This window comes from Oculina patagonica, chromosome 6 (assembly GCF_052425735.1).
Source record: "Oculina patagonica isolate OP01 chromosome 6, crgOcupat, whole genome shotgun sequence".
Classification (NCBI taxonomy): domain Eukaryota; kingdom Metazoa; phylum Cnidaria; class Anthozoa; order Scleractinia; family Oculinidae; genus Oculina; species Oculina patagonica.
The window spans coordinates 17,744,777-17,767,102 of record NC_135763.1 but is presented as its reverse complement, the minus strand read 5'-3'; the positions used below and the strand labels follow the sequence as shown (position 1 = coordinate 17,767,102).

General features: G+C 37.1%; 4 protein-coding genes across 4 annotated transcripts; 1 reads left to right on the top strand and 3 right to left on the bottom strand.

The window, feature by feature from the left end:
- Window positions 1-6: 6 nt before the first annotated feature.
- LOC144656848 (uncharacterized) lies at window positions 7-8,037 on the bottom strand. The gene is made up of 5 exons (XM_078517092.1): window positions 7,455-8,037; window positions 2,148-2,614; window positions 1,359-1,421; window positions 858-947; window positions 7-133 (listed from the first exon to the last, which is right to left on the bottom strand). The coding sequence occupies exons 1-5, from the start codon at window positions 7,711-7,713 to the stop codon at window positions 80-82; spliced, it is 933 nt and encodes a 310-aa protein (XP_078373218.1). The 5' UTR covers window positions 7,714-8,037; the 3' UTR covers window positions 7-79.
- Window positions 8,038-10,189: 2,152 nt separating this feature from the next.
- LOC144656970 (uncharacterized) lies at window positions 10,190-13,616 on the bottom strand. The gene is made up of 4 exons (XM_078517229.1): window positions 12,476-13,616; window positions 11,219-11,281; window positions 10,747-10,836; window positions 10,190-10,308 (listed from the first exon to the last, which is right to left on the bottom strand). The coding sequence occupies exons 1-4, from the start codon at window positions 13,493-13,495 to the stop codon at window positions 10,255-10,257; spliced, it is 1,227 nt and encodes a 408-aa protein (XP_078373355.1). The 5' UTR covers window positions 13,496-13,616; the 3' UTR covers window positions 10,190-10,254.
- Window positions 13,617-15,994: 2,378 nt separating this feature from the next.
- Window positions 15,995-17,278, top strand: LOC144656541 (allatostatin-A receptor-like). The gene has a single exon (XM_078516765.1). The coding sequence runs from the start codon at window positions 16,255-16,257 to the stop codon at window positions 17,203-17,205; it is 951 nt and encodes a 316-aa protein (XP_078372891.1). The 5' UTR covers window positions 15,995-16,254; the 3' UTR covers window positions 17,206-17,278.
- A 784-nt stretch (window positions 17,279-18,062) lies between these two features.
- LOC144656540 (uncharacterized) lies at window positions 18,063-22,246 on the bottom strand. The gene is made up of 4 exons (XM_078516764.1): window positions 21,000-22,246; window positions 20,669-20,728; window positions 20,175-20,264; window positions 18,063-19,610 (listed from the first exon to the last, which is right to left on the bottom strand). The coding sequence occupies exons 1-4, from the start codon at window positions 21,861-21,863 to the stop codon at window positions 19,557-19,559; spliced, it is 1,068 nt and encodes a 355-aa protein (XP_078372890.1). The 5' UTR covers window positions 21,864-22,246; the 3' UTR covers window positions 18,063-19,556.
- Between the last annotated feature and the right edge of the window lie 80 nt (window positions 22,247-22,326).

Below are 22,326 nucleotides of genomic sequence, written 5' to 3'. Positions count from 1 at the left end.
TGAAATGTTATTCTCTAAATAAAGTGTCGTCTTCATTGTCGCTTTTGGTGTTGTTTGATATCCAGTTTGATCTTCACTTTTAAGTTGGTAAAGTTAACAGCACTGCAAGGTATGACATGATTATCCCTACAATCTGAAATGGAATTTAACAAAATAAGCTGAATACATAAAATGATACCTTCCGAGAGGAAGAATGATGTCGTTACACCCGTCTGGCGACCTCTCATTACACACATTAAGACAAACGAAAACTGAGGATAGAAGCGCAACGAAAGACCATGGCCAGGGCTATCCGCCAGATAATTGTTTTTCACTACGGAGTTAGTTTACGTCAACAAAATCAACCATGCTATCCAGTAGATCACATTGTCCGTTTTTTAAGCAACAAAACGATATTTCTAACGCAAGCGCAAAAAGACAAAATGAGTATGTGAGTTTTTACTCTTAAAAGAGTAATTACGCTGAGCAGTAGAGAAACAGGGCAAAATTTGGGTTTGATTTATATTATCGATGTTCACAAGTGCAAATACAAGCAAAAGGTCTTACTAAATTCCTTGGACCATAATTCTATGATACTGTTTAGGATTAACCATGATCTAGGTATTGAGTTCGCATCTGGATATAGTCTTTATTTTATGTCTACCCCATATGTTGATCATGAATTGTTTGACATCTACACGTCTTCTTATGCAAATCTTTCCCTTCTTGCCATTTCCGATCAAACCGTCCCTCCACACACCTTTGAGCGCCTCAGATGGATCCGTCACTAGGCAATATGCATAGTAACAATGAGAGTGTATAATTCATAAGGTAATTTCAAAAGCAAACATACATTTAAAAAAATTGTTGTGACATACCGAGAGTGCAAGGGACTTATTTATCACCACCAATCCGCCGACGGACAATCCCATTGGTTCTCCACGAAGATGCAACAAGAAATGTAGCAACTGATAGAAAGGAAAATAATATTGACAGAACTGAGTTCCGAATTTGGACAGGGAGTACCATCCATTCCTCCAGCAAAAACCGTGTGGGCAAGCTGATAACATTGCCTTCTGATACTCACAGTTATAGCCAAGGAGGTTCTCCATAGATTAACTCGAATGTGTTAGTGTTTTTGGATTAATATAAACTTATTAACATAGGTAGGTAGGTTAGTAGGTAATCTGGTCATAAAGTCGAATAAAATTACAGGGATAGAATTTTAAGCCTAATAAAATAATTTGACCAGCTAAAGTCCTGTAAGTTGTTTAAACAGCTGAAAGGAGGCTTTTAAAATATTTCTTAGCTTCATTTTAAAACAAATGACACAGTTTGCTAATCAATATTGTTGTAAAACGCTGCATAATCAAACGTACCTCCAAGTGTTCTTTACAGTCAGGGACGCTTATTTTGTGCATGGTGTCATAAAAACTGTAAATCTAAAAGGAAACGAGCATTTAGTTACTTTGTCACTGACCATGATATAACGTAATTTAACTCTATTCAGACCGTTGGGTGGGGGGGGGGGGGGGCTTTTGAGTCACGCGCTGACTTTGAACTTTTATAACTTTTTTTAACATTTAACCAAACGCTGCTAAAATTTATCTAGCAACAATTTAGTAGGGTTGGATGACGTGTCAGGAACTTGACATCGCCATGGCAACGGCATTTTGATAGGCATGTTTTCCCAAATTTGTAATTTCGCGTATTTCTGTTAATAACAATCAACTTAAAGTACATTTTCATTCATTTTGAGTACTTTGCAGTGATTTCGGGTGGCTTTCTGGCATTTTGGAAAAATTTGAAATCCAAGATGGCGGCTGTTTTGACATCAGGATGTAATTGTCACGTAATGTGACGTCACCATCCCACGTGACGTATACCAAAAGAAAGAGTTTCGGACATACAAAACATCCTATAAGTTTCCTGGTGATTGCTTAATTACTCTTAATTATTTTGGAGGAATCTGCACATATCCACGCCCCTCTCCCTCTTTGCCCAATCTTGATTTTCCTCGCATATTGTTTTCCCTTTTCACTCAACAGCAAGAGTCCCGATCTCTCTTGGTACACGAGGAACAAAACATTGGTTAAAAAAACATTCCCAAATTACGAATTCTGGGCCTTTTTTGAGATATTAAATTATCACGAATAATAATCTCTCACCTTCTCGTTGACTTTTGTTCCAAGCACCACGATAAGGGCTAATTCTGCTGATGTGCCAATCCACCAATAACAAACAGTGGTGATGTATAATACGTAGCCTTCACTGGAACTTTTGGATTTCACCAACTGATGAAAATTAAAGCATATCAGCGGAATGTGCAAAGACATTACCACAAAAAGGTAAGGTGAAAAGACTTTGTCGGCTAAAGCAACTGTTTCGCAAATCCTTTGGTGTTCCTCTCTCAATGATCCAATGTTGAGAGAACTGGGATTCTTTGTGGATATTTTCTTTTGCAAATTCCCAAACATTCCGGACAAAAGTGAGCACGAGACGCAAAACAGCAGAACTGTCGATATCCACGTAAAGCTGTTAAAAAGGCTAAACGTTAAATGAAGCAAGCGGTATGCCAACAACCCACCCCACGGTTGGAACCAGGCTATCGAGGTATATCCGTATAAGTCTAGAGCTGCAAGGCAAAAAGAGTTAAGAGTGTGCCCGTGAGAGAACAGGGCAGAACCAGGTAACAGGTGATACAGCTCATATCACCGATTTCGCCCAAACTTAGCATAAATGTTGGGTATGGTGAGCTATTTACTGTGACAAAACATTAGCTTAAAATATTTTATTCCCTTCAAGTTATGGCACCTTTTGCAAAAATGGCCATTTTTCACTTATTTATGCATATTTAATTAGCTGACTTTGATTGACCAGTTCCACAAGAAAAAAAGACTTCTGAAAATAAAATTCACTGCACTATATTCTGTGGTTATTAGGCTTTTTAAAAGTACAATAATTCACTTCAACCGTCCGATTTGATTTCTTCTCCTCAAACGGTCTTTTGGAAGGTACACATTTCGTACTGTTGGAAATAGCCTTTAACTAGTGCACAATATCTCCCATGAGCAACAACTTATATACATTATTCTTACATGGGTAATGAAATCTATCATTAAACTTCACAAAAATGCCACAAAATGTCTGGGTACTTCAATATTCTATTAGTATTGAGGAACTAAACACACGTGACTTAACGATTTCTTGCTATTTCATCAAAATTCACCGAAACACAGAAGCCATTAATTGGCCTCAATGTGGCACACAATCGGTACGAAATAGATAATCAAGCATAAATCTATAGATTACAATCAAAATATTTGCGAAGAAAAGGCAGTTAGGGCATTTTTCGGAGCGTTTTCAGAGCCATATAATTCGGCAATGTTGTGATAGCAAATGTAAAAATAGCAGCGAAAGATTTTCTTCAGAAGCTCGCTCAATTCAACATTTAGGCACATCAAAGTTAAGAAACAAGAAAGTAAATACTACATACATGCCACTTATCGACACACAGATGCTTTCTTTTGAAGAATTTGTTCTTCCTCGCTGCACTTCGATTCTTCGATCGATCTCAATTGACATGTACTGTTGCTTTGAGGCGCGATGAACTTAGCCAATACATCGTGGCTCATTCTTCGTGAAAGGTGTAAAGAGGTTGTCAATAAAGTAATTCAACGAGCTGTTCAAAGTTCACGGAAGGACACTTCTCTCAGCTAGTTTGCATGAAATAAATTTAACTGGAAAATAAACAGCCGCCATGTTGAATTTCTACCTTTGAGCCTGCCGTTTCACTCAGCGGCACGGCCGTTCACTGGGCATCACGCGTCCATCACGCGTGACCACACGCGCGATCATTTGCTTTTCCTCCGCGAGTTTTCGTTGGATGCGTTTGTGATGAAAATGAGAATATTTTCAAATTGTCGTAGGGAAAACATTTTCCTCCGCTACAGCTTGACGTGTTTACCGCAATGTGATGCTGAACGAACTTTAGGGTGCTTACCATTTGTTGGAGAGAACCGGTAAGAATTGAAAGGCTTCTTTCCAAAATTAGCAAACTAACCGAAATAGATGTCGCTTACCATTTGTTGCTCAGTTTCCTGTTATTTCTTTCCGTTGGTGGAAGACCTGAAGGATGGGAGAATAGAACTGGGAAACCTTACAAATGGTAAGAAAATTTCTGACGTTCCGTCAATTTCCGAAAAGATTTTCCAAAAAAAATACTGTTCCATTTGACTTTCACCGAAACAGAGTTCTTGATTTTTATGTTCAACGGTCGGCATGCACGGCAACCAAATCAAAATAACTGTTTATGTTCCAAAATGACGCTAAATGGCGGTATAAAACTGCTCCGACGCCTCGGCAATACTGCCTGTTTTGGGGTGGCACCCTGAAGAAGGCAGTATTGCCGAAACGTCGGAGCAGTTTTATACCGCCATTTAGCGTCATTTTGGAACATAAACAATTATTTTTAGCATAAAAGACGCTACACAGTTAAACAAATCAAAATGTCAACGTCTCCCAGTTACTTTCCAGACATTTGTATTTTTTATTGCTTGCTGAAATTCCCCTCCCCTGGCGGAAATAGGGATTAATACCGCGCATAACGATTACATTTTTTGACCAAATTCTCCTACCCCCGGGGCATAAATGGGAAAAAAATGAATAACTCAGCAAAATTGGAGAATAACGTTTAAAAGTAAGCAAAGTCTGCTTCGAGCCTAGTGGCCCATACAGGTCGGAGCTTATCCCGGTTTCCGGTTAAGCGACTAGGAGTATTGCTAATTCCCCCTGGATGGGATGCTAGTCCATCGCAGGGTTACCCCCAGCAGTAAATTCGCTGGTACCCATTTATACACCTGGGTGGAGTGGAGAGAGGCACTGTGAGAGTAAAGTGTCTTGCCCAAGAACAAAACGCAGCGCCCCGGCCAGGCCTCGAACCCGGGCCGTTCTACTCGGAGGCGAGCGCGCTAATCATTAGGCCACCGATCCTCCCACGAGAGAGAGAATAACGTTTACCACTGAATAAATCACTATCCGGTGGATAGCGAGGTAGGTTTTGTAATCGTAGCAGGTGGTCTTTCTTGCGCAAGTGCTTAGTTGGGGGAGCGTCTGTGCTGAACTGAACAAAGTATTCACGTACGAAATGCCTTTAGCGACGCAGTCTATATGGCGCAGCAAATATATACATATATCTATAAAGGTGTGAATGTAGAGAGAGAAAACAAAAATGGAATAAAACGGGTTTCCCTCGCGTTGATCTCGAAGAAGACAGAAGACTACCTGTTCTGGTTGAAACATTGGCTAATAAGTTTTGCCGTCTTGCGTAGTCCTAGTCTTGCAATAACTTTGTTTAGTTTTAATGTGGGGTTTAAGTTCTCTACAAAAGTCTGCATTCGCGTCTTTGTATCTCAAATAGCCACTTAAATTGAGTCGGTGATGAAGAAAATTATCATTTGAAGCTGCAATTCGTCACTTTCAATGTGGGCATGCAGCCAGGAGGAAAACTTTGTCCCCATAAAAGCCCTTTTCTAAAACAAAACTGCAGTTATGACGTTTATCGGTAAATGGACAGATGGAGAACTTTGTGGGATCCCGAAAAAGAGAGTGGGTACAAATTCAGTCTCCTAGCTGCCAAAGTGTAATATAATATAGACGATTTGAACAGAAGGAATAGATGTACACAGGCCAGGCTGACAACCTGACCGCCATTTCTTCGAATGTCCATATTCACCCACCCCCCCCCCCCCCCCTCCCCCACCTTCCAAAAAAGACAGAAACAATAACAAAAACAATAAACATATGTACTAGTTTTAATCTGATATAAGATGGAAAAACTTGCTCTTGCCATCCGCTACTTATTCCGACAAAAACAAACATTTGCGGAGGAAAAGCAAATGAACACGCGTGTGTATAGCTGTGTATAGCTGTGTTGGGCTATGTATAGGCGTGTATAGCTGTGTAGGGCTAGGCTATGTATCCCCTCTATGAATATCCCTATAGGATTTAGTCAAACAACTATATGATGACTACACTACGTACTTGCCCCAGTGAACGGCCGTACCGCTGACTGAAACGGCAGCCTCAAAGGTAGAAATACAACATGGCGGCTGTTTATTTTCCAGTTAAATTTATTTCATGCAAACTAGCTGAGAGAAGTGTCCTTCCGTGAACTTTGAACAGCTCTTTGAATTACTTTATTGACAACCTCTTTATACCTTTCACGAAGAATGAACCACGATGTATTGGCTAAGTTCATCGCGCCTCAAAGCAACAGTACATGTCAATTGAGATCGATCGAAGAATCGAAGTGCAGCGAGGAAGAACAAATTCTTCAAAAGAAAGCATCTGTGTGTCGATAAGTGGCATGTATGTAGTATTTACTTTCTTGTTTCTTAACTTTGATGTGCCTAAATGGTGAATTGAGCGAGCCTGTGAAGAAAATCTTTCGCTGCTATTTTTACATTTGCTATCACAACATTGCCGAATTATATGGCTCTGAAAACGCTCCGAAAAATGCCCTAACTGCCTTTTCTTCGCAAATATTTTGATTGTAATCTATAGATTTATGCTTGATTATCTATTTCGTACCGATTTTGTGCCACATTGAGGCAAATAAATGGCTTCTGTGTTTCGGTGAATTTTGATGAAATAGCAAGAAATCGTTAAGTCACGTGTGTTTAGTTCCTCAATACTAATAGAATATTGAAGTCCCCAGACATTTTGTGGCATTTTTGTGAAGTTTAATGATAGATTTCATTACCCATGTAAGAATAATGTATATAAGTTGTTGCTCATGGGAGATATTGTGCACTAGTTAAAGGCTATTTCCAACAGTACGAAATGTGTACCTTCCAAAAGACCGTTTGAGGAGAAGAAATCAAATCGGACGGTTGAAGTGAATTATTGTACTTAAAGCCTAATAACCACAGAATATAGTGCAGTGAATTTTATTTTCAGAAGTCTTTTTTTCTTGTGGAACTGGTCAATCAAAGTCAGCTAATTAAATATGCATAAATAAGTGAAAAATGGCCATTTTTGCAAAAAGTGACATAACTTGAAGGGAATAAAATATTTTAAGCTAATGTTTTGTCACAGTAAATAGCTCACCATACCCAACATTTATGCTTAGTTTGGGCGAAATCGGTGATATGAGCTGTATCACATGTTGCCTGGTCCTCTTATGGACACACTCTTAAAGAAAACGGCGCAGCATGTAAAAGCCAACAGCGTGTAAACTCTATGCTTGATTATTCCACCACAATCAGATGCTGTTGCGAGTAAACTGGTAGTAAAGTTTGAAAAACGAGATAGTTTTTTCTGGGTTTTTGGCAAAATAAAAATGAAGACCGTGTTAATTGCCGCACATTGTAAATACCAAATACTAAACATCAGTATAAGGTAAGTGTTTTGCGTTTGAGCAAAACCTTCGAAGAAAATGCTCGTGACAGCTTGTACAAAAACAATCCACTGACCCAGCAACACGATCACACAGTAAATACGTGAAATGTTCGAATTCACTTGTGGAAATTCTTCCAATGACGTGTCACCATAATACCCTCCAGTTAGTTTCATTAACCTTAAGATAGGACGAAGCTTGCTTGACAACTCTCTGCGGCGAAGATCGTGGTTGTCTGTAAAGCTTTCTTCTTGCAACACTTCCGTTCTTGTTTCGTTTTCTTGACGAGCTTCATAATGTATATCTTCTATTTCAAAGCTGTGTGCTCGAGACATTGTTCGTTCTCAGATGTTGATGAAGGACACTCTTCGTAAACAATGATAGATCTCTTCATTCAACGCTTCATTACTGTTATACACCTGTTTGGTTACCACTGTTTTTGAAGAACTGTTGTTATTAAACAATGGTTGTGACGTGACTTCCAAAAGGTTCTACCAGGTCCTATCGTCACCGTGCGGCGAATAAGTGCATCACCACTATAAAAAACTACATTCACTATTTTTTTTATTTTTTTTTTTATCACAGGCGTGCCAAAGTATTTATGCCGGAAGCGAATCGACATGACCTTTTCAACCCCAAACCAAAAACAAAATAAAAAGAAATACATGAATTTTGCCTTTAAGGGCATTCCAAGAAGTCATTACTTTATTTTTTCACGAATTATAATTGTTATTATAAATAATTTAACCTTTGAAACTAATCAAATACTCTTCCATGGCTTCAATTGTAATGGCACTGTAATAAAATAACAAAAATAACTTTATAATTTTCACTGCCAACGTCACTCTGTTGACTTCGGGGTTATTGGGAAAATAAGAAATAAGAAAAAAAAAAGAAGCTCCATAAGAACACTTGAAATACATCCTCCTATCTCTACACCATCTGGGGAGTAAGAATCGTATGAAGAGTAATTAAGGGGAAAATGACCCCCTTATTTTCTCTTGAATCGTATCCAATTGAAAACATTTCAAAGTAATTAGTTTCACGGCAGGAAATATTGACAAACACATGATCTAAACAAGGCAAACATCAACCGTCTGAAGCACACATTTGGCAAAATCATTTTAAATGTACCAGGACACGACGTCCACTTTCCTTGCTTTCTCGAAACTATATAAAATAGTTCTCTTTCGGAAAGCTCTATCTATTTTGTACCTGCATGAACTTTTTTAGCAGTGAAACAACAAACAAATATAACTTATGATAAGACAAAAATGACAAAAAATCGTGACGGGAGGTTATCTTAATGAGCAATCAAAATAAAAATCACGATAAATTCACCTGGTCATTTCCCACCACTTAAAACACAAAATTACACAAAATGCAAATGCGGTAACATTTTTTTTCATGCTGGTACGCCCCAGGAATAGCACTGGTTGTTTGTTTGCTATTTACAACAACAAAAGACATCGAAAAAGACACGTTTATTTACTTCGGTTAACAACGATTTTAGTACAGGAGTTAAAAAAGACCCCACAAAAAACTAGTAAATTACCACCCAGAATAACTTTGAGAGCAAATCGAGGTTTGTAGCTGAACTGTGACAACGTTAACACTCTGGTATTGTATTGATTGCTAGGCATGAAAAGGGGCAGGCCAAAACTAATCATACGTGTATAAGTTGTATACAGCGCATTAAAATTAAGTACTTAAGGTAACTGAATTGTTAGCAAGTTGTTAAAAACGGGAAGATTGTTTTCAGTAGTGAAGCAGTTCTCGTAAGCTTGTAATTCTAGTCGGGTCCTCTAGTGTAGCAGTTGATGTTGTTTTTGGGCTAGGGGGTATTGTTTATGTTATTGCTTTGTTGTTTTCTCAAAAGGGCACGAGTCATTCATGTGAAATTTTGCGAGAGCTGCTACATGCCCCGAGGTTTATTGGAAAAATAAATTTTGAAAACTGGTCTGAAGCCATTAACGGATATGAAATAGTTCAAAGAATTAATGAATGACTCTCACACAAAAAAGTGGAGATCGAGCTGGAAATATGCCAGAAGTAAAAGTAAATAGTTATGGATGAACTGTTCCTCTTCAATCTCTGATAGCAAACTTTCAAAACATACATTTAAATTACACATTGAATTTGTCGCTGAAACTCCTTTAAGTATAATTTCTATCCAAAATTTAATGGCACTTTTTTCCTTTCGCCTATCGAAAATCAAAGTAAAGATAAGGCATTCACCAAGATGATCTGCTTCCATGAAGCTTTTTAACCAATGAAAATCTCGTTTTAAGTTATCAAAAAATCGTACATGACACCCGCCATCTTGAAACTTGGCGATTCTTGAACCTCCTGACTTCAAGCTCAGGCCTTAACACAAGCCAGGTTTGAATATCCAAAATGTCAGAGCGGCTTTGTTTTGATGCAAAGTTTTATTTATATATTATATTCAAAATCAAAGGAAAAAGAAAATATTATATTAATACGCAATACTTTTCTTTGTTAGTTAAGTATTTCGTAACTTGAAAACAAAATGCTGCATTGAAAACAGCCGATAACTTGTCAAGTGCCATATCTATTCAAAACACAAAACATAGAAGCATTTAAAATAAAGCTGTTTAAGTGGGTGCAAAGGAACTGAAGCCAAACTGTCGGGGTTTCAGGTCGCAAAAATCCACAAGACTTAGCATAAGGAGATTAGGAACACACTGCACAACTTAATAAACAATACAAACTCTGCGACGAGACTTTGTGTTGTATGGCCCCAAGAAAGGAAAAAGGAAGAGCGAAAAAATAAGAGAGGTAAGAGGAGAAAGAGGAGGAAGAGGAGGAGGAGGAGGAGGAGGAGGAGGAGGAGGAGGAGGAGGAGGACGACAACTTTAACTTGGTAAAGTAACAAGTACTGCGAAGTATGAGATGATTATCCCGACGAGCTGAAATGAAACAAAAGAAATATATGTAAGATTATCGTAAATTTATGTGACAATTTAACAGTCCATACGAACTCGCTTTTGTTATTAAATCTTATGCTTTTTCCAATAACGTAATTTAGATAAATCATTTTAACTTGGCTACTTGACAGCACCTTAAAGCCCCTACCTTCCTTTATTACTCAACCTCACCTACCCTTACCACACATGCAACCTCACCTTTTCACATGCAAACCGATTTTCTATGACGGGCGTCCAATTGTGAAGCAAGAATGAAGCACGGAAAGCAATGAAGCACATTATGCTTCGCAAGCTCAACCTTAACAATGAAACAGATCTATCTAGCAACAATTGCAATTTTGCTAAGTTCATCATGAAAACTTAAGCATTTGATTATAACATACAAATGTAACAAGAGTAATGGTTGCATTTCCGGCATACCGATAATACAAGAGACTTGTTTATCACTACCAATCCTCCTACGGACAATCCGATTGGTTCACCGCGAAGATGCATCAAAAAGTGCAATAGCTAAAGGAAAATATGTAATAAAAGATACGTAAATAATAGATTTGCAACAATTTATTGATTTTATTTATCCTAGAGATATCCCAACCGACTAGTTTCTGGCCGGCCAGCTGCCCATCTTATTGTAAATTTTTAATATTCTAGGGGAAAAGGAAACCGCTAGCGATATGCATGTACTTGTAATAACCATCCCAGTGCTAGTATTGCTTATCCATACGTAACGTTTTGCAATTGTCTGTAAAAGTCGTCCAATGCCATTTGAAGCCGTAACTGTTACCGTTTTTTTTTTTACCTTTTATCATATTAAACTTCTTTCTTACTAATATCATCAACCGATATGTCAGTAGTGTTTTTTTCTTTCGAAACAATAAAAGAGCAAATTTACCTCTAAATGCTCTTTACACTCAGTAGCATTGATGCTTTGTAGGGTGTCATAGAAACCGTGAATCTAGGACGAGAAACGATTTGTGTGAGTGGAATGCTTAGATGGAGGAAAAACATAATATATAGTTCCTCTGTAAATTTAAATAAATAATGAATATAAAAAGGTGTACTTTAGATTAATCGTGATAAAAAGCATTAAGCCCAGCATGGAAATTTGGCCATTTTAACACTATTCAGGCCGCGCTTCTGGAACCTTCAGCAACCGGGAAAATGGCCGTTGAAAAACCGTTGATGGTATGGACAGCAAAGTCGCTCATTTATTTCAATAAATTTTCCCTTTCATCTAAGACAGTTGATTGCAAAACTGAAGGTTCATAATTATAAAAACACAAATGCCATCATAAAACATAGAATTTAAATTGGACAACGCAAAAAGTGGAAACTTTGTAAAACATATAGTTGTCGAAAAGCTGTTGTCATGGTAACGCGAAAGTTGCACTAGCGTCAAAGTGTGCCAGTAAAATATTAGAAAATGTAATGGAGGGTCGCTTAAATTTGTGGTCATAGTTTTAATCGTTTGCAAATTGCACATCTTCAAATTAGAAGCGAGCGTTAAGAGTAGAATGCCACTGGAAAGTTTTTTTGAATACCTACTTCTAAAAAACCACGCTTTGAAGGCGATATTCTTTTCTTTTTTCATGAGCTTAATGCATGATAGGCCGTCAACGAGGGGAACCTCCTTTATCCAGAAATGGTTAAAAGGGGGATTGCATCCGTTCCCGGATCTTTTGCATAGGCATGTACAGTTTCTTCCTTTCCTTGAAACTGGATATTTCTTTAAAAATATTCTACATTACCAAAAGCTTAGCATCCTTTCAAACTATAATTCATGATAATATTTACAGGGAGTAGCCATAAGATAATTTATCGTTTTCTTGTTGTTAATTTCTTCAATGAAACTCGTGCAAACTTACACAACTTGCCAAATAAAATAAAACCTGCTCAAAATATAAAGCTGTCTAAGAATATATCTTGTATTTAATTACTTCTTATTGCTGAAAATCTTGTTAAATTTGCACTGCGAATTCTATTACGCGCAGGTGATTGAATGTGATGGATATTGTATTTTTTTAAAACTAAAGCGTTACCACACACATTTCTGTATAAAACAGCAAATTTCCTCTACTTGGAATATTTAGAAATTTATCTCCGAAAGAAGGAAATGGAAAAAAAATGAAAATGGCAAGTACAATCTCACCTTCTCGTTGACTTTTACGCCAGACCTCATGACAAAGGCTAATTTTCCCGTGACTGTAATGCTCCAATACAAAACACTAACCACATATATGGTATTTTCCGCGCCTGACATTGGGGATTTAACCAGCTGGTGAAAATTGATACACATTATGGGGACATCCAAAATAACTGTCGCCAATAGAAGAGGTGAAAATACTTTGTCTGCAAGAGCAACTGTTTCGCAAAGTTTATGATGTTCCTGCCTTAATGTTTCAATGGTGATATCTTCAGGACTCTCTGTTGTAAATTTCCTCTCCAAATTCTCAAATATTTGAATCAGTAGTTCACATGAGACATAATACAACGAAAATGGTAATGCCCATGCAAAGCTGTCAAAAGCACCAAACACAAAATGAATAAGGCGATATGCAAATAATCCATTCCACGGGCGGAAACGGGCAACAGAGCTATTTCGGTAATAATCGAGAACCACAATGCATATAGTATTAAAGGCAGCGAAAGCACAAGCGGTAGCCATTGCTAAATTCAGTTTATACCTCTTTATCCCACTAAAATCTGACGTTGTTGATAGCAAGTTACTGACAAACTGCTGAAGAGGAGATGCTACTTTCTGCCTTTTGTGTAAAATATAATGGCAGGTCGTATTAACTGCTGCAGCCTGTAGATACCAAATGGTGAAGAGCATTAGAAAGTAAAACGTCTTCATCTCATTTAAGCCTTCAAAGAAGAGGCTTGTGGAAGCCTGTGCGAAGACTACCCATTGACCGAGCAACACTATCGCACAGTAAAACCGAGAAAAGACGCTCGAATCCGCTTCTAAGGCTGTATCTAATGAAACATCCCCATAGTATTCTGCAGTTAGTTTCATTAACCGCAAAATAGGACGAAACATGCTTGATAACTCTCTGTGGCGAAGGCTGTTAGTGTCCCCCACGTTATGTGACTGTTTCGGTCTAGTCATGTTTACCACACAAACATTTGAGTGTATATTGTCGACCTGTAAGCTGCCTACTTGGGACATTGTTTCTTACAGTAGAAGAAACGAGTATTTCAGTGAGTAAAGTTCGTGGAGAATGCCAAGAAGCTTGAAACTGTTTAAAAGAATTTGGGTTCAGTTCTCAAACTAATGCTATATAATCACAGAAGTAGAGACACGCACAAGTCGAAAATGAAACTCATTCTACAACATAATTAGTTTTCTTCATTTTTTATTGTGTCTAGATGCTTTTTATAGTTGCATTCAATTGCAAATTAGAAAACTGAAGCTTGACCTTAAATGACTTTTACATTGTGCTTTGCCGTGCGTGCGGGCCCTCGTCAATTACCAACGTTATCAATTCTGACACATTTTAATTCGATTCACCTCCTCTAAGTTAGCATGAAAATAAAAGCCTTTGAATTGTCAAATTCAGTTCAATTTCCTTTTTCTACTTATCTGCTCGTTTTAGAATTCATAGAAAATGAACACAAACATATAAGACAAGCATAAATGAAAAAAGTACATTTTACACCTTTTTAGAAATGTTTCCGGCCTAATTAATGGAATCAAGAATGCGTTGGGTAAAAATAAATTGTATCACTTTGCTGCGAGTGAGTGAAGAGCAAAGTCGTTAAAAAATAATTTTGCGGGTTGAATATTAAATTTCCATTATTTCCGGAAACCTTCCTTTGACCGTTAAAATAATTTTTCTAACAGCTTGACGCTGCAAAATACCTTTTCAGTAGATATTAAAAATCCTTGATTTTTTCCCTGGCAGTAAAAAAATAATAATAAAAAGAAATGAATAAAAAATAAAATAACATATAAAATAAAATTGGACACTGTCTTCCATTATTTAAAAGGAAAATCGTGTCGGCTTCTGCACATTTCAGATCAGCTGTTTGGTAACAGAAGTCGTATAAATGCAAATAAGAATGAACATTAATTAAACGTTTCTACCCTGTTTTGGTTTCCTACAATAGCAGAAATAAAAGATATACATCAAAATAATTTGGTTAAAAATAAAGAAAAATAGAAAACGAAATATAGACTATATCCAGCATGTGATGGGTCTCGCGTTTGTCGTAATTTGCGTCCTGAGATCGTACAACTGTAGCAAGTAACTGCATTGAGGTACGTTAAATAGTTGCTGATGTATCGTTTGCAAAAAAAAAAAAATAACTTTTTTCATGTACATAGAACGAAAGCATATATGTTAAAGTGATTATGCAGCTATTGGTAATTACTACTGTGCTTTTAGCTTCGTTAAGTTTCATTCTTTCAAAAGTTATATATATGAATCGCAGAGTTTGTGAAAAGCCTCCCATGTAGAAAAAAAGTATTATTTGAGTACTTTTCCGGGAATGTGAAGGGACCATAGACAGAAAAATGCAGGGAAGTGGAAACCATTTCACGTCAATGGAAACAGGTAATTAGTCACTATTGGTTCTCTAAATTCTAAAATCCAAAATCGCAAGGCCCAGAGTTTTTGTTTTTGTTTTCAAATTTGTATCTATCTGATGGTTCTAAGCTCGATAGCATCCTTCGCCTTTAAAGCTTGGTTTTCACTAGCGCAAGCCTTGATGCAAGCATACGCACAAGCGCAAGTAAAAGCCCATTTATGGACAGCTGTCTTCTAGCATAGATCATTGGAAGGCAAATACGGCTAAAAGGTAATTATACTATTTAAACCTGTCTGCTCTTACAATGGCCGGCAAAGATGAATCGAAATAACTTAAATAGAAAATGAAAAAAAAAGAAAAGGAAACGTTTATATCTTGCTTCTGGTGTTTTCTAAGTCTATTTTATGATTTGCGTTCTGAGAAGACAGTCCAACGGTAGCAAGTTTCTTGATCTGCCGAGGTGTCGTTGGCATTGAATTATTTTTTCATGTACATAGAACGAAAGTATCTCTTTTAAAGTGATTATACAGCTATCCGAAATTACCCTTGCGCTTTTAGATTCGTTTGGTTTTACCCATTCAAATAGTAGATATGCAGGTCTTGTTTACAAAAGTTTCATCAAAAGATTAAAAGTTTCTAATGATAGCATGAAGCAGATTGTTTCAAGGTTTGTAAATTACAGGTACGCTTATAAATTCTTCGTTAAACAATTTTGGTCACTTTTTGGGACGCCGCTGGTCGACACAGTCCATAGTTGGTCTCCGCTTGTAGTTGTAATTACACTATACCAAATATCTCATGTTTTAAATGTGAATTTATCTCATTTTTTGTTTTTTATTTTCTTTTGTAAGGTCTTTTGTAATTCACCTTTAAACTAAGGGTCACTTTTGGTCACTTTTTGGGACGCCGCTGGTCGACACAGTCCATAGTTGGTCTCCGCTTGTAGTTGTAATTACACTATACCAAATATCTCATGTTTTAAATGTGAATTTATCTCATTTTTTGTTTTTTATTTTCTTTTGTAAGGTCTTTTGTAATTCACCTTTAAACTAAGGGTCACTTTTGGTCACTTTTTGGGACGCCGCTGGTCGACACAGTCCATAGTTGGTCTCCGCTTGTAGTTGTAATTACACTATACCAAATATCTCATGTTTTAAATGTGAATTTATCTCATTTTTTGTTTTTTTATTTTCTTTTGTAAGGTCTTTTGTAATTCACCTTTAAACTAAGGGTCACTTTTGGTCACTTTTTGGGACGCCGCTGGTCGACACAGTCCATAGTTGGTCTCCGCTTGTAGTTGTAATTACACTATACCAAATATCTCATGTTTTAAATGTGAATTTATCTCATTTTTTGTTTTTTTATTTTCTTTTGTAATTCACCTTTAAACTAAGGGAAATGTCGACGGCAGAGATAGTGATTACTAAAGTTGTTCATTCGGTGCTGGTAGCCGCAACGTTGGCAGGGAATATGTTGGTTTGTCTTTCAGTCCTGAAGAACAAGGTTTTACAGACCCCAGTGAATTACCTTCTGGTAAACCTTGCCATTGCTGATATGATGATCGTGATTTCTTTCACGCCGAGGCATATCCTTGAAGGACTGTATCATCATCCCCGAGGCTTAGTGGGAGAAATCCTTTGCAAAACCATTACGTCAGACACCTTTACTTGGGTTGGTAGTGTGGCTTCGGCGATAAGCTTGGCAGTTATGGCGTACGAGCGGTTCACAGCTATTACTTCCCCGTTTGGAAGGACATCGACATTCACTTGTAGGAAATTGAAGTTTGTTGTTGTGCTGTGCTGGATTATCGCAATAATCTTCAACATTCCGTTATTTTGCGTAAGAAGTCTAAACAGTGAGCGTGGATTCTGCGAGAGCCATTGGTCAAGTGTCAGCCTTGCTCTAGGCAACAATCTTGCCTGGCTGATCTTGATTGGAATAATTCCCTTCTGCTTCATGGCATTCTGCTACAGAAAGGTGATAATACATTTACGGAGGGAGGTTGTACCTGGACAACAGTTATCGTCAGTATCCGTGATGAAATCCAGAAAGAAAGTTATTAAGATGCTGATGACAGTAACTGCTATATACGGGATCTGTTGGATCCCCAACTTAATTCTTTACGTTGTATGGTACTATAATATAAATAAGGTTTTTCTTGTTTTAATATTGGTAAATTCGTGTGCCAATCCGATTGTTTACGCTCTGCAGAGTAGACTATTCAGAAGACACATGGTAAATTTTAGATGCTTGTGCAAGAGGCGGTCCAAAACAAGGCGACAAAACTGCGATTTATCTAGTGTGAAACTCAAGCGCATTTCACATCTAGAGATAAAGGAAATGGATTAGAATTTTCCAATTTAAAAGCAATGTAAATGGAAATGCTCTTTTAATTCAAGACTAGAAAAAAGGCAGAACTATTTACATCTTGACGCATAATATTCAAGTACAATCATGTATCCTAAACCAATAAGATTTGTGAAGCGGGGCACTGGAAAGGTAGCTACATGTTTTCGTTACGTGGGACGACGCATAAAGGGCAACAGCAGGAAAAAACGATCAAAATATTGTGGCAGATGTATTTAAAACAAAAAGATTTCATTCAGTTTATGTTAGTTAGTAAAATCAAACCTGATGTAGCTTGCCTTCGCCTAAAGCCCTTTTATTTTGAGAAAATAAGAAAATCTGTTTGCGTGGTCGGTGTCACAAATTTGCCAAATTTAAAACCCGAATTTCGTTGTCATAAACGTTCATCGCGTTCGCAAAAAAGCCGCAACGAGACAAATCTGCTTCAAAAAAATAACGTAAAGTAAAAAAAAGTAAATATCTTCGTGTCAGGGAGTTATCAGGCAGGTTTAGTCCTATTTTGCAGTTAATAAAGCTTGCTGAAGATCTCTTTGGGAGTGTTTTTTCTTAGAAGTCTTAGAAGCCGATTTAAGTTTTTTTCCTTCTTTTTATTGTGCTATGCTATGGTTTCTCGCGGTATATGCTGTCACGAACCACTTCTTTAAAGGCTTAGCTTGGATGAAGACGTTTTAATTTTTTTAAGGGACATCTTCAACCAGTGTCCTTTGTTTACCTCTGTTTACAGGGGTGCTCCTCTTTTTGTTGTTGCCGCACAAAAGTTTTTCTTTCAAAATATTAAAGAAAGTTTTCCAAATTCTAGAGCCATTGAGCGTTACGAGACAATAGCGATTATGAAGACAACGCTCTATTTGTACAGTTACATTTCGCGAAGTGAACTGCTTGGTCGTTTTGTATAAATTGAGTGTGTGCGTACAGAAGTTAATAAATAATTATATGCCAATCTATAAACATGTAACGGTAATCATAGTAACGAATAGTCAGTGAAGTTGTCATCAAGTGTTTAACCAATGACAACACATGTTAACGTTCTCTTGGCAATCGAATCAGGTCTATCTTTGGCAACAGTCTTATACAATAGATGATATATTTGTAGGTCTCGGCTATCTAACCTATATAGTGGTCCATATAATTTTATAATATTGCACAACAATTGGGCTTTTTAATTTGGATATTGACAAAGTGAAGCACATAAATACAGGGACAGCAAATTGTCAGTGCCGGGTTGTTCAAAGCGCGATTAAGCTAAACTAGGACTAGCGTGAAATTTGAGTTCACTTTTTCAGTTTTCCGTGAAGTTTCAGCTTTTACTTTCTGTTCTTTAGTTTTGACGACAACTTATCTCAAGCTCCACAAAAGATAAGCAATAAAAACACTTAGCAGGAAATTGAACCCTCCATCAACTTTTCATCCTGGGTTAGTGATAATCAGCTTTCGAACAACTGGGCCCTCTTGTCGATAGATATAAACTTTTTTGTATATACAATTGTAATAGCTGTCTATAGGACCTTTTTAATATAGAGACGTCATAATGAATATGCCCATGTTTAGGGCAGTCACAGTACTTAAGAGGAGAAGATCTCCTTATTTAACGTTCTATCACAACTATCCCATAATGGTGCTGATGCGTAACTTTTAGTGTGTTGAACACAATGATGTCTCTGTGACGTCAAAACCAGCTGCAAATTTTTTCAGTTAACAAAAAAAAAATATGACGTAATGATTGATGTAAACGCTCGCTGCATTTTAGGGGAGCACATATCGTAATCAGACATTTTATCTTCCTACAATTGTATCGTCATTGTCACTATTGTTAAAAAGTTGTTACGCACTGTTTTTTTTCTTATCTAAACAAAGAATAAACTGAGAGTCTATACCCTGCCATTCGAGAGTACTTGAGAAAAACACCTACCATCCTACCACTGGAGAATATTCAGTCTAGCAATTACATTCACCAATCTCGGTATACGACAGTTATAAATGCATGGCTTTGTTTTTTTTTTTTCTGTTCATTATAACTCTAATTTGGTAAACTGCGTTTCTTTTTTAAATCTTACGCTCTCCCGTAACGATCGCCAAAACTTGGGCACCTTTCAAGCGTACATAAAAGGATCCACGTGCGAAGACAAATACAAAAAAATGTGACAGATGAAGTCAAACGTTCTGTATGACATATACAAGCTGGATTTTAATATAGAAGGGCAAAAACGAAATTTTTACGCGAAAGCGTCCAATAAGACAAAAAAAAAAAAAAATAAACTAATGGCTTGGACAGATCCGTCATAGTTAATATACAATCAGGTAAGGCACGTTTTATTGCTAGTGGAGAAGTTCTTTTACTTTGGAAGAGACAGCATTACAGCAAAATACGAAATTACCACTCCAACAATCTGTAAAAAATGAAATACAACAAGATTAATTTAAATGGGATAACAAAATAAACAAACAATATAGGCTATATCCAGTATGGGTACCTTAACAACCAGGATATATCTTTTGAACTGTCACATTCAAGTGACACTAAAACGGGTCAAGTTTCGTGTGTTGACGTTTTTACGTAACAAGAACTCCACCCCTTTTTTGGCGTTATCACGAAAGAAAGAAGTTGTGCATTGACTTTGGACGTGTATTATTTTTTTTTTGATCGATTCATTTAACAATATGTTTGAGGTGAGTTAAAAAATAAATCAACGATGATGTTTTCCGTTTGCCGTATAATTTTATTATGATGTACTTTTACCCTTTTTTTGTGTTGCCTTGGAAACTAATTTTGACGTCATAAATATGTTATTTTGATTACTGGGGAGACGATTATATTATGTGGGGGCACCTTTAGATTCGCATGCTGTGAAGGCAAGAAAGTAGTTTCAAAGAAATAAATACACAGGTGCTAATTGCCATCTTATAATTAAAATTGTTGACATTTTATATAAAAAACAAACTTGATGGTCTACCGTTAGAGACAGGGATTTTGTATTGACGACCAGTCCTCCAATCGAAAGCCCCTTTGGGTCGCCTTGAATATCCAGCAGAAACATCACTAACTGAAAAAAAAGATAAAAATGGAAATCACGTTAGCAGCTTTCTCGCTACACAAACTGCATGGTTATTGTTTTTTCTGTAGTGTAGGGGGGTGGGGGGGGGGGGGGGGGGGGGGGGAATGTAGTTGCATGCTTTCCGTCCAGAAGAAACTGCAATTCTGCTAGTCTAATGATGAGTTCCCAATCTCCGTCCACGTTTTGTGTTACAAGAAATACAAAGTGGGAGGGTTTCCTTTACTTCTTTAAATAGGTTAATAAACGTTGCCTGGTTGTGTTCATACATCATGCAAAATTATTCAGATTCCAAAAAAAACATGAATTCGTAAAGGGAGTTACGAGGTCAACCCTATTCATAAAACTCCCAAAAAAATACAAATATTAGTCATCGATGTGCATGTAATAGCTACCTTCACTTCGTCAGCTGTCGAAACAGGAAATGTCTGCAAAATCTTTTGAAAGCTGTTAATCTGAAATAGAAATTAGATCCAAGGTAAACATTTTGTCAGAATATTGCGGATTTACAAATTGTAGGAAGTAGCGTTTCTATTACCTACATAAAAAGAAAAAAAAAACGCGTACAGTATTTGGCAGAACCAAAATAATATATCTTAATCACACATAGATTTTTTAGAATTAGAAGCAAAACAAATAAAAGAAAATCATGAAAGAAATTTGGCCAAAGCAAATGGTTAGTGTTGTATAGTAATTAAAAGTTAAAAAATGTTTTCCAAGTTATACCTTTTCGCTGACTTTTGATCCAAATGACAAGATAACTGCTAAGATTATAGCTGCAAACAGAGTCCAGATTACATTACCAATCAAGATCAAAAGCGAATATTCTTCCTGTAAGTGAACAACATTGTAAAGGCTAAAGCAGAGAAGTGGGATGTACAACGAGACCATTACAAAAAGAAGAGGGCCAAGCATCTTGTCAGCAAGCTCGGCTACTTCACACAGTCGGCGATACTCCAGTTTCAAAGCCGCTAGGTCCATTGAGTTTAAATTAAATGGTGACATTCTTTTATGAAAATCATCAAAAAATTCTTCCAATATTAAGCATGTAATGCATAAAAAGATAATTGGTAGCAACCATGCACCAGCTCCAATTACACTGAAGATCGTGGAAAGTACTCTAAGGCCAAACCACTGGTTCCAAGGCTTAAAAGTTCCAACGTTCAGGTGCAGCGTTGTTTCGGATATCACGATGACTGCTTCGAAGAATATAACAGAGAGAAAAAACACGATTAGAAATCTCTTGGATTTCGCTTTCACCTTTTCTAAATTAACATCTTTAATGGCAGACAGAACTCCAACAAGGAAATTTTTGAATCGCGATTTCTTCTTCCCAGTTAACCGCAACAAAATCAAACTCATCGTTCCGTTAACTGCGACAAATAAATTCCAGAAACTTAACATCAAAAAAAGAAAGATATTATTTTCAAAGAAAATCCCGGAAAAAGCCATAGTAACGTTTAGCCAGAAACCAGAAACAACCACACCACAATAAATTCGAGAAAGAACGCTCATTTTTTTGCAACGACTGGAGGCATGCGCCAAACATTTTAAAGATGCTTCTCCAAAATATATTCCGAACAACTTCATCAGTTTTAGGACCGGACTGTATACTTCATCGATCTTCGTAAGCAGCTGTTCGTTGACATTTTCTTGCTCTTAAATATTAACAACAAAGGAGACGTCGCTCGTCGTAGGTTGCGCTGATGTCGGCTTCGGCATTCCTTGGTCCCTATGTACGGAAGCTCCATTAGGTGATACCCGAGAAGACATGTTTGCCTTTTAACGTAACAGGTTTAGCTTGTTGATTCCTCCTTAATATGTTCTATTCCTTTCTGCTTGAGAATTGATTCAAAAGTAAATTCCTATCTTGTCTTGAACATTGGTTGAAAAACCACGCGTGTTTTTGCAACTACTGATTTTATGTTAGTTGTTTTCTCGAGAAGCTCGGTACGACGCTTGCTAGATTTAATTTTGACTCACGTATATATTTCTTGTTTTCAAATGAATTATAAATACGTTGAAAGAGAAGTGTATTGACGTCTTTCAATAC

Bases quoted from the DNA above. Each gene is read 5' to 3' on its own strand.
- LOC144656848 (XM_078517092.1), bottom strand. From the start codon at position 7,713: ATGTCTCGAGCACACAGCTTTGAAATAGAAGATATACATTATGAAGCT. The intron at 948-1,358 runs GTACGTTTGATT...CCTTTCTATCAG, and splicing joins ACTGTAAAGAACACTTGGAG to TTGCTACATTTCTTGTTGCA. The intron at 134-857 runs GTATGTCACAAC...ATTCCATTTCAG, and splicing joins ATAAGTCCCTTGCACTCTCG to ATTGTAGGGATAATCATGTC.
- LOC144656540 (XM_078516764.1), bottom strand. From the start codon at position 21,863: ATGAAGTTGTTCGGAATATATTTTGGAGAAGCATCTTTAAAATGTTTG. The intron at 20,265-20,668 runs GTAGCTATTACA...CTTTTTTTTCAG, and splicing joins CGACAGCTGACGAAGTGAAG to TTAGTGATGTTTCTGCTGGA. The intron at 19,611-20,174 runs GTAGACCATCAA...CATTTTTTACAG, and splicing joins CAAAATCCCTGTCTCTAACG to ATTGTTGGAGTGGTAATTTC.
- LOC144656970 (XM_078517229.1), bottom strand. From the start codon at position 13,495: ATGTCCCAAGTAGGCAGCTTACAGGTCGACAATATACACTCAAATGTT. The intron at 10,837-11,218 runs GTAAATTTGCTC...ATTTTCCTTTAG, and splicing joins AGTGTAAAGAGCATTTAGAG to CTATTGCACTTTTTGATGCA. The intron at 10,309-10,746 runs GTATGCCGGAAA...GTTTCATTTCAG, and splicing joins ACAAGTCTCTTGTATTATCG to CTCGTCGGGATAATCATCTC.
- LOC144656541 (XM_078516765.1), top strand. From the start codon at position 16,255: ATGTCGACGGCAGAGATAGTGATTACTAAAGTTGTTCATTCGGTGCTG.